The sequence below is a fragment of the Chlorocebus sabaeus genome, chromosome 29, assembly GCF_047675955.1.
Source record: "Chlorocebus sabaeus isolate Y175 chromosome 29, mChlSab1.0.hap1, whole genome shotgun sequence".
Classification (NCBI taxonomy): Eukaryota; Metazoa; Chordata; class Mammalia; order Primates; family Cercopithecidae; genus Chlorocebus; species Chlorocebus sabaeus.
This window is the reverse complement of record NC_132932.1, coordinates 23,398,799-23,412,510: the sequence shown is the minus strand read 5'-3', so window position 1 is coordinate 23,412,510 and position 13,712 is coordinate 23,398,799. Positions and strand designations below refer to the sequence as shown.

The following is a 13,712-nucleotide window of genomic DNA, read 5'->3' as shown; positions in this document are numbered from 1 at the left end:
AAAGAAAAATATACGTAGCTTGTGGCAACACAGTGAGATCCCCATCTCTACAAAAAATGCAAAAATTAGCTGGGTGTGGTGGGTGCGCCTATAGTCCCAGCTACTCGGGGGGCTGGCGTGAGGGGATCACTTCAGCCCAGGAGGCTGGGACTGCAGCAAGCTATGATTGTACCACTGCAGTCCAGCCTGAGCAACAGAGAAAGATTCTGTCTCAAAATATATACGTATTTTTTAGCCTTCATCAAGAAATAAATTAATATTTAAAGCGTAAAAACACAGACTCCAAGAAAAGAAGCAGAACCAATAAATAGGCTGACATGTTCTTTTTGCTTGGTTGGGTTTCTGCCATTTGCAAATAACAGTCTTGACTACTTCAACATGTCAAATAACATAACACACACACAGACACACAGTGTAAGAATACCAGGAGAGATTTTTAAAATCCATAGTCAGAGCCTTTTATGTGCTACTCAGTATTTAATACGCCAAGTTGTAAAATAAACAAGGAAAAATTAATTTGTGTAAGAAAATTATGTTGCTTTAAAAATCAAGTAGTCTTGGGCCCTAGAAATAGATACAATATGCTTTCTTGAAGCATCCATGGAACATCAACAAAACAGATCCTCTATTAGTCTAGAAAACTGCAGTAAGTTTCAAAAGTCATAAATTATGCAGGTAACATTATCTGACTATAATATAGTCCAACATAAGTGAATAATAACAATCAAACTCACCAACTCCACATATTAGAATTTTTATAAAGTTCTAGGCCAAAGAGTAAATAGATTGCACATTATTTGTGGCAGGAAAAGGAAGAACAGGGAGACTTACAGCCACTTCAGACTCGATGAACAACTCTAGAAAATAAATTTCAGTATCCTCATGAAATGGATGGTTTTTGTCCCAAGGGAATCTAAATTATGTAATTTATTTTTAAATTATTATAAGAACTTGGATTGAATATAACAATAAGTGGGGGAAAACTTGAAAATAATGTTAAAGATGGAGCCATGATGCTTCCCCTCAATCCCAAAAACAGGACAGGATTTAGACAGTTGTAGGAACTAGAACTTTCAAACACTTTAAACAGATGATTTCTATGATATAAACTATTTAAAATTATTTAAAGGTATATAAAATGCCAGTTCATCTCACAAAACTACTAAAACCTGATACCTACACCTATACGAGGAAAAAAGAGGTCTGCTTCATACAGTGTGGGCTTGTATGATGCTATATTATATATAAGGATGTTCTTTGTTTCCAAAATACACACATACACACAGGCCTAGGATCATATTGGAAAGAAGAGTTAATTTTTTTCTCTTTCTGCTGATTAGCTAGTTTGACTGGAGGGGTATTACTGTAAAGTACCAGGTAATGAAAAAGGGTGAAGCATAATATGTTATGGATCCAAAGGTATCCTGTTTGGTGTTAAAATGCAAGTTTTGTAGCACTTCAAATAGGTGAGTTCTTTTTAGGAACCAGTTGAGGAGACAGCTGGTAAAGATTAAGGATTGTTGAAAGCCATTTGGCCTTAGGAAGGGCATCATAAACCACTGGAGCCTGAGCGGAAGTGACCAATTATGTCAAGAGGACCTGGAAGAAACTACAGCTCAAGGCCTGTCATGATTTGAAGGGATTTGGAGAAAACAAAACGGCAGTTGCTAATGTACCATGTCGGGAACACATCTCTATTGGGAGTATGCTCAAATGAGCCCATAGTGGGCCAATGCAATCTTCATTCCCATTTTACCATTTGTAGAAAGGAATTCTTGTACTCCACTATGCAAAATAGAGTACATTTACATGCATCAGTATCATTCATATATATTTTATATATATATATCTTAAATTAAATAATAGCATATTATAATCAGCAGTATAATAAAATTACAACATTACCTCAAACATCTGTCATTCACCTACCAATCACTTTCAGCAAATATTCATATCCACAAAAGCACAGAAATGACCAGATGGGAACTTCCTTTTATAAGCATACAAACCCACCTACTCTCATATCCTCACTAGCCTTTTCCCTGCTTATTACAATTAGAAGCTGCCCTTCCAATGAATTAAGACTGATCTCCACGACTGTGCTTGGAGTTTCATCCCTTTCTATCTTCTTAGAAAACTTATTTATTACTTTGTCTTTCATTTTCATTCTAGAGCTTTCTTGTTGCTTTTCAAATATACCCAAGGGTCTCCGACATTAAATAACACCACTCCTCACCCACACCCACACAGATCTGCCTCAACCCACAAGGCCATCTTAGTCATCTCCTCCTCTCTGTCTTCTTTAATACGGCCAATTTTTGCTGCAAAACAAAACTCCTCTATTCATCTCCACTCTGTCACTTATCATTCTTTCCTCAACCCTTTCAAATCGGGTTTCCATCTCCGCTCCTCCACTGAAACGGCCTTTCCTTAAGTCCCCCGTAGCTTCACACTGCTGAACCCAGTGCCAATGCTGAACCCTCTCCTCTCTGCCTCTGCATGGCATGCAACACAGATGACTGGTTTCCACCACACCACAGACTTCTGTTTTCATCATATCTCGCTGATCTCTTCTCACAGACCCTTGTGGCTTAGTGTCCTGCACCCAGCCACTGAATGTTGAATTTCCTCAAGACTTAATCCTAGACCCTCTGCACTCCTCATAGTATTCTGAAAATTCTTGTCCATGCCCCTGGCTTAAATCCCTGGATACACAGATGATGCATAAATGTACCATTCCAGTTCAGACCACTCCTCTTCACTTCAGACTCACACATCCAACCGACTACTTAGCATCTCCACTTGGAAGTCGAGAGGCATCATAAAAGTGTTATGTCCACAAATGAACTCATGGGTTCCCTCACCAACATTTAGCACTCATAATCTCAGAAAATAGTCTTAGGACTCAGACTTGCCATCACACTCTTGCTTACGCACTCCAGTGACAGATCCTTTTATCTCCTACACGTCTCTCAAAGTCATCCACCATACTCCATCTCTACCATGGTCACCATTCCGGTCCGAGCTCTTGCCTGGAATAGGCAATAGCTTCCTATGTGATCGCTTTCACAACATCCTCATCCTCTCTAATCCATTCTCTACAATACAGCTGGACTAACCTTTATGAAATAAATAAAAAGTTGGTCACATAACTCCCATTTTAATTACTTGAATGACTTCCCATTGATGTTGGGATAGACTCAAATCAACATGGCCTGTAAGGCGGTAATTATCTGGCCTCTGCCTTCCTATCTAGCAGCATGCCACACTAAACCCTGTCTCATTCTCAGTACTCCAACTGTGCCTGGCTTCTTCCATTCCTGGAATGTACCATGCACCCTTCTGCCGGCCTTTGCATAGGCTCCTTCTGCTGGAAATTATCCATGTGCCACCCCCTCCAAATCCCCTTTTGTTTAGCTAATGCCTCATCTTTTAGATTTAAATCCAAGTGTAATTAGGTCAAATGCCCCTTTTCATAGCACCATATACTTCTTTTGCAATTGCTGTAACCAGTGGTAATTCTATATACATGTGAGTATGATTATGTGATGAATGCACTTTCCCTATTAGCGTTCAGTTCCAAAGCTAGGAATTACTGAGTCACTATCACCTAGGCCAGTGTCTGGCACATAGAAACATACAATAAATATTTGTAGAACATTGTTTTTAAATGAAACAATAAAGAGATCCCTGCTACTGACAGGACCTAGACAAGGTTGGCATTATCCACATTATTTACAATTGTTCCTGGAATTCTAGACAAGCCAATAAAATGTGAAACTTAAATAACCATTGGAAAGGGAAAGATAAAATCATCATTAATAGCAGATGATCATTTACTTAGAAAACTCATAAAAATAGGCTGAAAAATGATTAGAAGTATTAAAGTGTTCAGCAATTTAGTCAGATTTTTAAAAAGAGAAATACTCAAAGCATTCCAATATAAGAGGAATGCTTTATTACTATATTGTAAAATAGTCATCCCCCTAACATTTATTATATACAATGTACCACACACTGTTATTAAACACTCTTTGAACATCACCTTATTTAATAATCACATTTAATTATTTCATTAAGCCTAATGAGGTAGGTATGACTCCTATCATTACAGCAAAATAAACCACACCTCTACAAATTTAAACAGACAGCACAAAGAGAGTTGCAGAGCTAGGGTTCATACTGGGGTCAGGTCTCAAATGTCCACATATATACTCCTAGCCTGTGTTGTTGAAAAACATAAAGGTAAAAAAATGAGGTCATAAAAACAACAAACAATATAAAATATAAAAGAAGGACTTCAGTAAGGAATGTTTATGATGTAATAAATTATAAAACCTTGCCAGAGGGTACTAAAAAGGTAGGCACATCTTCCAGGATGTACATGTGTATGTGTGTGCATGCATGTGATGTATGTACACACACAGATACTGCTGCATGAGTACATGCATACATACATATACATACATACATACACACACTTTGGAAGCTGGAGATTGGTGTCTGGATTCTTCATGCTTTTAGGAATTAAAAAAGAATTCTCTGTTGCTACCCTAATGTGAAAAGAGACTTATGCAAGGATCTTAAGCATCAGTAATTACAACAAATGGATTTATTCTTATTTCCTGTATGATATGAAGATATGTTAGAAAACATAAGGATACAGAATATCAGAATGTGACCAAAATTTCTCTTTTCAGAAACTTGTAATTTGTATATTACTTTTCTAGCAAAAATAAGAATGTTGAAGAAATAAATATATGCCTGTGTAAATTTCATTTTATTGTGGTTGTCAGTCATTGTAGACTTATCCTCTCTGCTATCCTGGGTGAAGGCTAAAAGCCCACATTCATAACTCACACATTATTGGACTTATGGAAGCTGAACTTACCTAACCACATTGAAACAGATCACAGAGGCAAGTACCACTGACTATAAGCAGTGTGGTTAGGACAGTAAAACCAAAACAACCAAAAGCTGTGCTCCATCAAGGCAAAGAATATGTTCTATTTATTTTACATCCCTGAAGATTTAGTGCAGAACTTGGTGAAGAACCACGGAGTCTAACACAGAGCAGCTACCCAATTCCCAGCCTTCATTTTGTTTTATTTCATTTTTTTTCCTAAAGACTGGGTCTTGCTATGTTGCCCAGATTGATCTCGAACTCCTGGCCTCAAGAGATCCTCCTGTCTCAGCCTCCCAAAGTTCTGGGATTACAGGCCTGAGTCACTTCACCCACAATTTCCATCCCGGCCTTTATAAAGGATTTTGGTTTTATGCCTCAGCTCTTCAGTTTTATAGGATTTAGTTATTTATAATAAGGAATTTTAATCTTGAACTCAAGAAATTTAAAATATTACTTTTTGTAAAGCTAGGAAGCTTATTACATGTACTTATAATTCAGTCAACCTTCTCTAATGAAAGAGAATCAAGTTATTCATTTTCTATTGTTGGCTTTATGATGGACTCTGAGTCTCAGCTTCCCCAACTATAAAATCTGGGTTAGTAGGTGTCCAAGGTTCATTTCAATAATATTATTCCAGGATTAAACAATAAAATATACCCTTATAAGACTAAACTGCTGCTTACCTGAGTAGGAAAAGGCTACCAACTTCAGCTCTTTTAAAATTTGTAAAATGTGCTCCAGATACACAAGAGTATATCATAAAGCAAATGGGCACCTTAACATCACCCATCTGTATACTGAATTGCATTTCTGACAGATGTAAGGCAGTTTCTCTTCTCATAGCAGGGCAAAAGGTGCACAGTGCCACTAAGGATAATCAAACTCAATTAGTCATGTGTCAAAAAACTTAACATGTTTTAAATGGATTCAAAGGTAATTCTATCTACTCCAAGGTATATAACCAAAATAAATAAAAACACATGTCCATATAAAATGATATACATGAACGTTCACAGCAGCACTATTCTCAATACCCCAAACATGCAAACAACTAAACTTCTATCAATCGATGAATGGGTAAAATGTTGTATATCCATATAATGGAATACTACTTGGCCATAAAAAGGAATGAAGTACTGACACATGCTACAACATAGATGAACCTTGAAAACACTATGCTAAGTGATAGATGGCAGTCACAGAGGGCCACATATTATATAATTCCATTATATGCGATGTCCATAATAGAGAGTAGTGGTTTCCAGGGGTTAGAGTTTGAGGGAAAATGGGGTATGATTGCTTAAGGATATAGTGTTCTCTGGGAAAGTGTTCTGAAATTGATTATGTTAATGGCTGCACAGCTTTGTAACTAGAAACCACTACATTGTATACTTTAAATGCATAAATTATATGGTGTGTGCATTATATCTCAATAAAGCTGTTACTGAAAAAAAAAAAAAAAGAGAGAGAAATTTATCCCATGAGTTCAGCCATCCTAGAGATGGAATCTAGGGCCATCTCAGTGGGTACTGGGAACACAAGGTACATTCTAGTATTTTAGTAAAAGGCTCCAAAAATGAGGTCTAACAGCAGTCTCTCTCAGCTGAATTAGAATTTACCTGGTCATCTCTCTTTGGGCAACTCTGACTGGTCTGTTGAGTTTCAAGTACCCAGCATGCTATGCTTTCCCAACATGAGGGGATCTTGCCAGTCAGGAGAAGACAAAAACAAGGATTCTACCAACAGCACTTAAAAGCTTGAGATTACAAGGTAGATGTTGGGGTGTGCAAGCAACAGCTGGACTTGTTCCTGCTCTCCTAATGAAAGACACAGCTCCAAGTCTCTAGTAAGACTGCAGCAATGTGGTGGCCCAGAAGCAATGGAGACAGCTGGCATTTTGTAGTCATACAGTAGAAAGTTCCAGGCATGTATTATTGTGATTGAATAGGGGACCATCTTTGCATCTCAGTGGCTATCTCTAGAGGGTTTCCCCACCCACCAAGAGAAAGCACCAATTCCCAAATTGTCAAGGGCATGTTACAGTTGAGGTTTCCAAGACATAAAAAACAAAAACAACAACAAACAAACAAATGTGTCCAGGGTTCTGAACTCAAGAGCGGGCAGGAGTTTGGCTTGGGCAAGAACAGACACAAGGCAGTGTGGGGGGCAACCCAGACAATGTGATGTGGAGGGAAGAGACACAGCAGATATTTAAGGTTCAAGTAAACCAGAGAGACTAAATTCCTAGCCAGATGGCATGGACTTTTAGCAACCAGACAGAAGCAAGTAAGAGGGAGAAAGAATCCAGAGGCAGCTAAGACACCTGAAGTCCACATGTGCAACTCTGTCTGCAAGGCAGTAGTTTAGGGGCAGCCTGGGGGTAAGGCACATGCCACTTCAGCTGGGTTTACTGCCAGGCTAGCAAGGTTATACAAAAAGTGGCAAGGAGAGGCAGGTACAGAAGTTGAATTAGACAGGAAAGAGAAAGACAGACACAATCAAGTCATAGAGACTGAATGACAAGGATTGAGAACTCAGGCTCAAGAGTGAGGGGTTCAGGCACAATGAATGGGCCATGAGCTCCACAACTTGATAGGGAGTTTCAAGTAATGGGCTCAAGACTGTTGGGAAGAGTAAAGCATGATCTTGAGCCAAGAACTCTAAGACAGTAGCTCCTTGTGGTTTTCCCACCATTGGCTGGACAGAGAGCAGAGCACATTCAGGCACCAAGTTCTTTACATAACTGCTGGCTGCAAGGCACAGGCAGGGGTCAAAGAATGGGGTGACAGGAGCTCTGGATCCCTGGTCAGACCCAGTCTCCTTCATGTGAGTAAAAGATATAGTTTTCTCATTTGTTATTTCTATCTTTTTACTTTCAACAGAGCCCTCAAGAGTGGCTATCTGGACTCCTGCTGACCGCTCCTTCACTCCCTTTTGGATCCTAAATTGCATAAATCATCAGGGGGCCAACTTCTCACCCCTTTGGGGTCACCTGACTGTACAACCACTTTTTAATCCTAACAGGGTTTCCTGGCTGTGTATGTTACCCTGATGTACACAAACATAAATCATGGTGCTTAGTTTGTTCCCGTAGGTGCTGGTCCAATGTGCGGATATGAACCCAAATATTTTCTGAGGACAGATTCTGATCTAGAGTTGCATCAGATAATGCAATTCCAGGCTACCTCAATCTATAAGACTGATTTATGAACAAGATTGCCTTAACTTATCCATTCTGCATTTTCCTATTTATTTCATATGAACCAGAGATTCCCACCCCATCTCAGTTATGCAGATTCTTAGGCAAAGAAACATACCTTTTTTGGTTAGGATATAGTACCACTCTCCTTTACCTTTCTAAAATAATCACTACCAAAAAAAGAAAAGAAAAGGAAAGAAAAAGAAGAAAAAGTATCATTTTCAGTTATTTGAATGACTTCATCTCCTTTAGACTTTTGCTAATTTGCATATTTGGCTTACCTGATTGAGTAATTTCTCAAACCACTAGCAACACACAACATAATTGTCCCTTAAGCAAAGGTTCAAATACCTCCCAAACATGTTGCTGTGCAAGGGGTGAACCCAGCATACTCCCAGTCGTAAGTCATCTCACTGTCCTCAGGGAGAGGGATGTCCAGCTCTCGGGAGGCCAGGCTCTCATCACATGCTTCCAGGAGACAAGGCCGTTCTGTGGGCAGCTTGGGGCCTTCACACTCTTCCTCAGGCAGCTCAGTCTCAGTCTGTGTGAATGTGAGGAGCACACGGCACTTCACCTCGCGGACCTGAACACCCGGCCCACACGTGGTACTACAGGCTGACCAGGGTTCTGGAATGAACCTAGGGAAAACCAGGGAGCCACCAGAAAAGGACACTGAGGGTCATTAAATACAGGCCAGAAAAGGAGGAGTGACACATTCAGTGAAGGCAAAAATAACCAGCTTCACTTGGGGAAATTCCACACATTTGGAATTCTATACTTTTGTTGATGGTCAATAATGCAGTTAACAAACTTTCAAATATTACTAGCAACAGAAAGAGTAATTCACTAAATATATATTCTACTTTTACATACATTTTATAATTCAAATCTGTGCTATGGCCTTTGGGAAAATTACAAAGGTTTTATTTAAGATTTAGTAATAAACCATCATATGGAGATCACTTCTAATCTAATTTCTTTTATAATATGGAGATTTTCACCAATATTTACTCAGTAAATTAGTATTGAGCTTATCCTCTGTAATGGGCATATTAGTATTAAACTGTCTCAAGTTTAGCAGCTAAATTTTAGGTTATCTTAAACACTTTTTACAGAGTAGATGAAGCCTTAATATTCTTTTATGTTTAATATACAAGGGCACAAAGCTTCTGGATCTTCTTTAAAAACAAAAGAAATACTGCAAAATCTTGCTGAACAAAGCATTTAATTCTTATTCTGAATTATTATCTACTAAATCAAAGGTCATCAAACTATGACTAGAAGGTCAAATGTGGTCCACCTATCTTCGGTACAGCCCACCAGCTGAGAATCATTTTTACATTTTTAAACTGTTGGGAGAAAAAAAGATCTTTTGTAACATGTGAAAATTACATAAAATTAAATTTTACTGTGCATAACTAAAGTTTTACTGGAATATAACCACACTCATTTTTCCACCTATTGTCTATGGCTTTTGTGCTACCTAAAAGAACTGAATATTTGCAATAGAAACCATTTGGCCTACAATGCCTAAAATATTTACTATCTGGTCGTTTACTGGACCCCTGCACAGAATTTGAAAACCAGATTCCGTAGGGATAGATATATTTAAGATACTCTGAAGAAACACTTTGTATCCTGAGATATTAATAAGTGATAGAGGAGAAAGGGTTCAGTAATAGAATTAAGTTTTGAAAACTTTGGGCTCAATAATGTTCAACAGATTTATTCACCGCAAAACTTTTCCAAAGACTATGAAATACAAATGCATAATACAAACGCTTAAGAGAGAAATATTATGTGCATCATTTCATAAACTTAAGTGAATACAGACCCTTATCCATGGGATTACATTCTACTAAATAACTTGAGAAAACACTGCTAAGATGTTTGTTTAAGACGCAGTTCCAAAGCTGAATATTTCTAACCTCAGAAGGACAGGGTTGTAAGGTTCTCACAGAGTCATCCAACCTTTTTTCCCCAGGCAAGACTTGAATATAGTTGTCCAAAAAAGCACACCCCCAATCAGCAGAATGAAATGCCATTGCTATATACGTGTCCTGCAAAGAAATATCAATCAACACAAAACATGTTGTTCACTGTGTTGAAAACTGGTAGTGTGGAACCCTTCTCTCTAATTCTCAGATTCCATGTGAGGGCTTGCTCAGCTTCCCAGGATGGGGCAATGCTGGAGTTAATATTTGATGTTTCTTTTCTTTCTTTGCTACTTTTATGGTAGAATCAGAAAGGAGACTGGTTAAAAATGAGGAATCCATATAGTGTAATAATATGTAGTCATTTAAAAGGACATGAGTTTAGGTATGAATTGATAAAGAACAGTCTTCTCTTGAAGACTGTTACATGAAATAAATACATTATACATATATGCTACAGTCTATAACATACACTATCTATATACACCTATATACTATTTTTTGATTTTAGAAAAAAGAGATCATAGTATGTGAACTGTCCCATATGTAGCATGTTTGTATGTGTCCTGGTTTATGTATAATTTCTCTCTTCTAGAAGCAACTGAAAGTGTCAGGAACTAGAATGTTTAAAGAGTGAGGTTTTTACTTTATATCTTTAAAAGGTTTAAAGTTTCTAAGCATGTGCATATTCTACCTTATGGTCATTTTTTTCTCTCTTTTCTCCTTGGTAATAAAAACTTACAAATTGAGATTTTGTTTTAATGGGAAGTAGATATTTTCATTCAAATTGGACTTCTATATCTTGGTGATTGAGAATCTCCAGAAGAGATGAGGTAAGAAGGTTCACCTCGGCCAAGCAGGGTGGCTCACACCTGTAATCTCAGCACTTTGGGATGCTGAGGCAGGTGAATCACCTGAGGTCAGGAGTTCGAGACTAGCCTGGCCAACATGGTGAAACTCGGTCTCCACTTAAAAAAAAAAAAAGCAAAACAAAAATTAATCATGGTGGTGCATGCCTGTAATCCCAGCTACCTGGGAGGCTGAGGCAGGAGAATCGCCTGAACCCAGGAGGTGGAGGTTGTAGCGAGCCAAGATTGTGCCACTGTACTGCAGCCTGGGCAACAGAGTGAGACTCCATCTCAAAAAAGCAAACAAACAAAAATGTTCACCTCAACTCCCAGCAGGACAAATAATGGTTACACTCTACGTCCTCCTAGGTTTTCTGTATATTTCAAGCTGGTTTTCAATGATTTTTTAAAAAGTCCCTTTAAAAAGTAAATGTTAGTTCCATCCAAAGTAACAAGAAGTGACTTAAAGGTTAAAAAAAAAAAAAACAACCATGGCAACTAAAAAATACTTACACATGATCCAGCATGATTTCCTTCTATGTATTATTTTTTATTTAAAGATGTTATACCACACAATTCTGAATCTTGTCTCACCAATTTTGTTTTTTAAAGGAAGAAAGGAGTACATTCAAAGAGCCATGTCTGGGCAAAAAACAACCAGAGGAACAGGTTGTGTTACCTATGTCTTTGCACATGGAAGAACTGAAAAAATAACATTTCACTGATGTGAGAGCTTCAAGATGAGATGATAAAACAACAGAGTAAAATGGAAAATGGCAGAGGTGAGGAAACCAACTGTGAAACATAATAACACTATTGTCACAAGTCTAACAAGTAATTCAGAACTACGAAAAAAACAGAAGAAACATGGTTGAAGATCAAATTAATGACACAGAGGCCAGACTTGGAAGTGAATGAAGCATTGAAAGAACGAGAAGCTGCAAAGAAAACTGTTGCAGGGATGGAAATATTCTGGATCTTGAGTGGGACTGGGGTTTGAGGGGTATATACATCTGTCAAAATGTATTAGCCGGGTGTGGTGGCTCACGCCTATAATCCCAGCACTCTGGGAGGCCGAGGCAGGTGGATAACCTGAGGTCAGGAGTTCGAGACCAGGCTGGCCAACATGGTGAGACCCTATCTCTACTAAAAATACAAAAAAATTAGCCAGGCATGGTGGTGCATGCCTGTAATCCCAGCTACTCGGGAGGCTGAGGCAGGAGAATCACTTGAACCCAGATGGCAGAGGTTGCAGTGAGCTGAGATCACACCACTGTACTCCAGCCTGGGCAACAGAATAAGACTCCACCTCAAAAGAAAGAAAGAAAAAAAAAAAAACCACTCATTGATGGTTCATTTTAAATAGACACAGTTTATGGTATGTAAACTACATCTCTATAAAATTGATTTTCTGAAGCACAATTTTAAGGGACTAAGTTAAAGAGAACCTAGGTAATCCAATATTGAAGATAACCGGATTCTTCATGTAGAGATTCCAACACATGAAACAGAAAAGATGCTCAGAAATAAAATATGAAAAAAGTGACTGAAATACATCCTGAAAAGGTATACTCTCTTCCAGGAAAAAGTAATTAAAATGATGAACATAAAAACCTAGAATTGTAGGCAGAATAATGGCTCCTCACCCCTGCAAGTACTCCCATGCCCTAATCCCTAGAATGTGTGAATACATTACCATACACAGCAAAAGGGAATTTACAGGTGTGACCTCGAGATGGGATGATAATTCCAGATTACTTTGGTGAGCTTAATCGAATCACAGACATCCTTAAAAACAAGGACATCACTCTGGCTGGAGTCAGAAATATAAGCAGATTAATAAGTGAGAGGGATTTGAAGTGTAAGAGGAACTCACCCACTGTTGCTGGCTCAAAGATGGATGAGACCATAAGCCAAGGAATGCAGGTGGCCTCTAGAAATTGAGAACAATCTCCCAGCCCACAGCCAGCAAGGAAATGAAGATCTCAGCTCTACAAATGCATGGAACTGAATTCTGCCAATTATTCAACTGAGCCTAGAAGTGGACTCCTGCCAAAGAAGACTTCAGGCTGACAGACACCTTGATCCTGGCCTACTGGGAACTGGAACAGAGACACCAGCTGAATTTACTGGGCTTCTGACCCACTGAACTGTGGGATAATACATTTGTGTTGTTTTACACCACTAAGTTTGTGGTCTTGGCAGCTATGGAAAATGAGTATACCTGGCTAATAAAGCTTTGAGCATAAAGAAAGAATTGTCGAGGTGTCTAGACACAAAAAGTAAGTCTCCTATAGGAACAAAAAGACAGGGGTACCTCAGATGCACACAACATTCAAAATCAGGAAAAACTACAGTAACAGTTTTGAGAGAGAGAGAGAGAATAGGAGTCGTATGAATAGGAGTCCAGTAAAACTGTTATTCAAATACAAAGGTAATAATTTTCTGTAAAATGAGAACAATAATAGTACCTTCCTAATGGGATTGGGTGAGGATTAAATGTAATGATATCTGAGTTGAAAGCTCAATAAGTACAATAAAATAAAAATAGTAACAACAGACATTCATTGCATTATTATTCCTGTGAGACACTGTCTTCAGTGCTTCAAACAAATTGTATCCTTTTTTTTTTTTTTTTTTTTTTTAATACTTTGAGTTCTAGGGTACATGTGCATAACATGCAGGTTTGTTACACATGTATACTTGTGCCATGTTGGTGTGCTGCACCCATCAACTCGTCAGAACCCATCAACTCGTCATTTACATCAGGTATAACTCCCAATGCAATCCCTTCCCCCTCCCCCCCCCCCATGATAGGCCCCGGT

At 38.4% G+C, this 13,712-nt stretch overlaps 1 protein-coding gene across 11 annotated transcripts in view; it reads right to left on the bottom strand.

The window, feature by feature from the left end:
* ADAMTSL3 (ADAMTS like 3) overlaps positions 1-13,712 on the bottom strand; it is a 402,196-nt gene that overhangs the window by 118,274 nt on the left and 270,210 nt on the right. For all 11 annotated transcript variants that reach the window (XM_007990199.3, XM_007990200.3, XM_037987797.2 and 8 more), the window contains one exon: positions 8,457-8,743. In XM_007990199.3, coding sequence (XP_007988390.3) covers positions 8,457-8,743 — 287 coding nt within the window. The remainder of the gene's footprint in view (positions 1-8,456; positions 8,744-13,712) is intronic.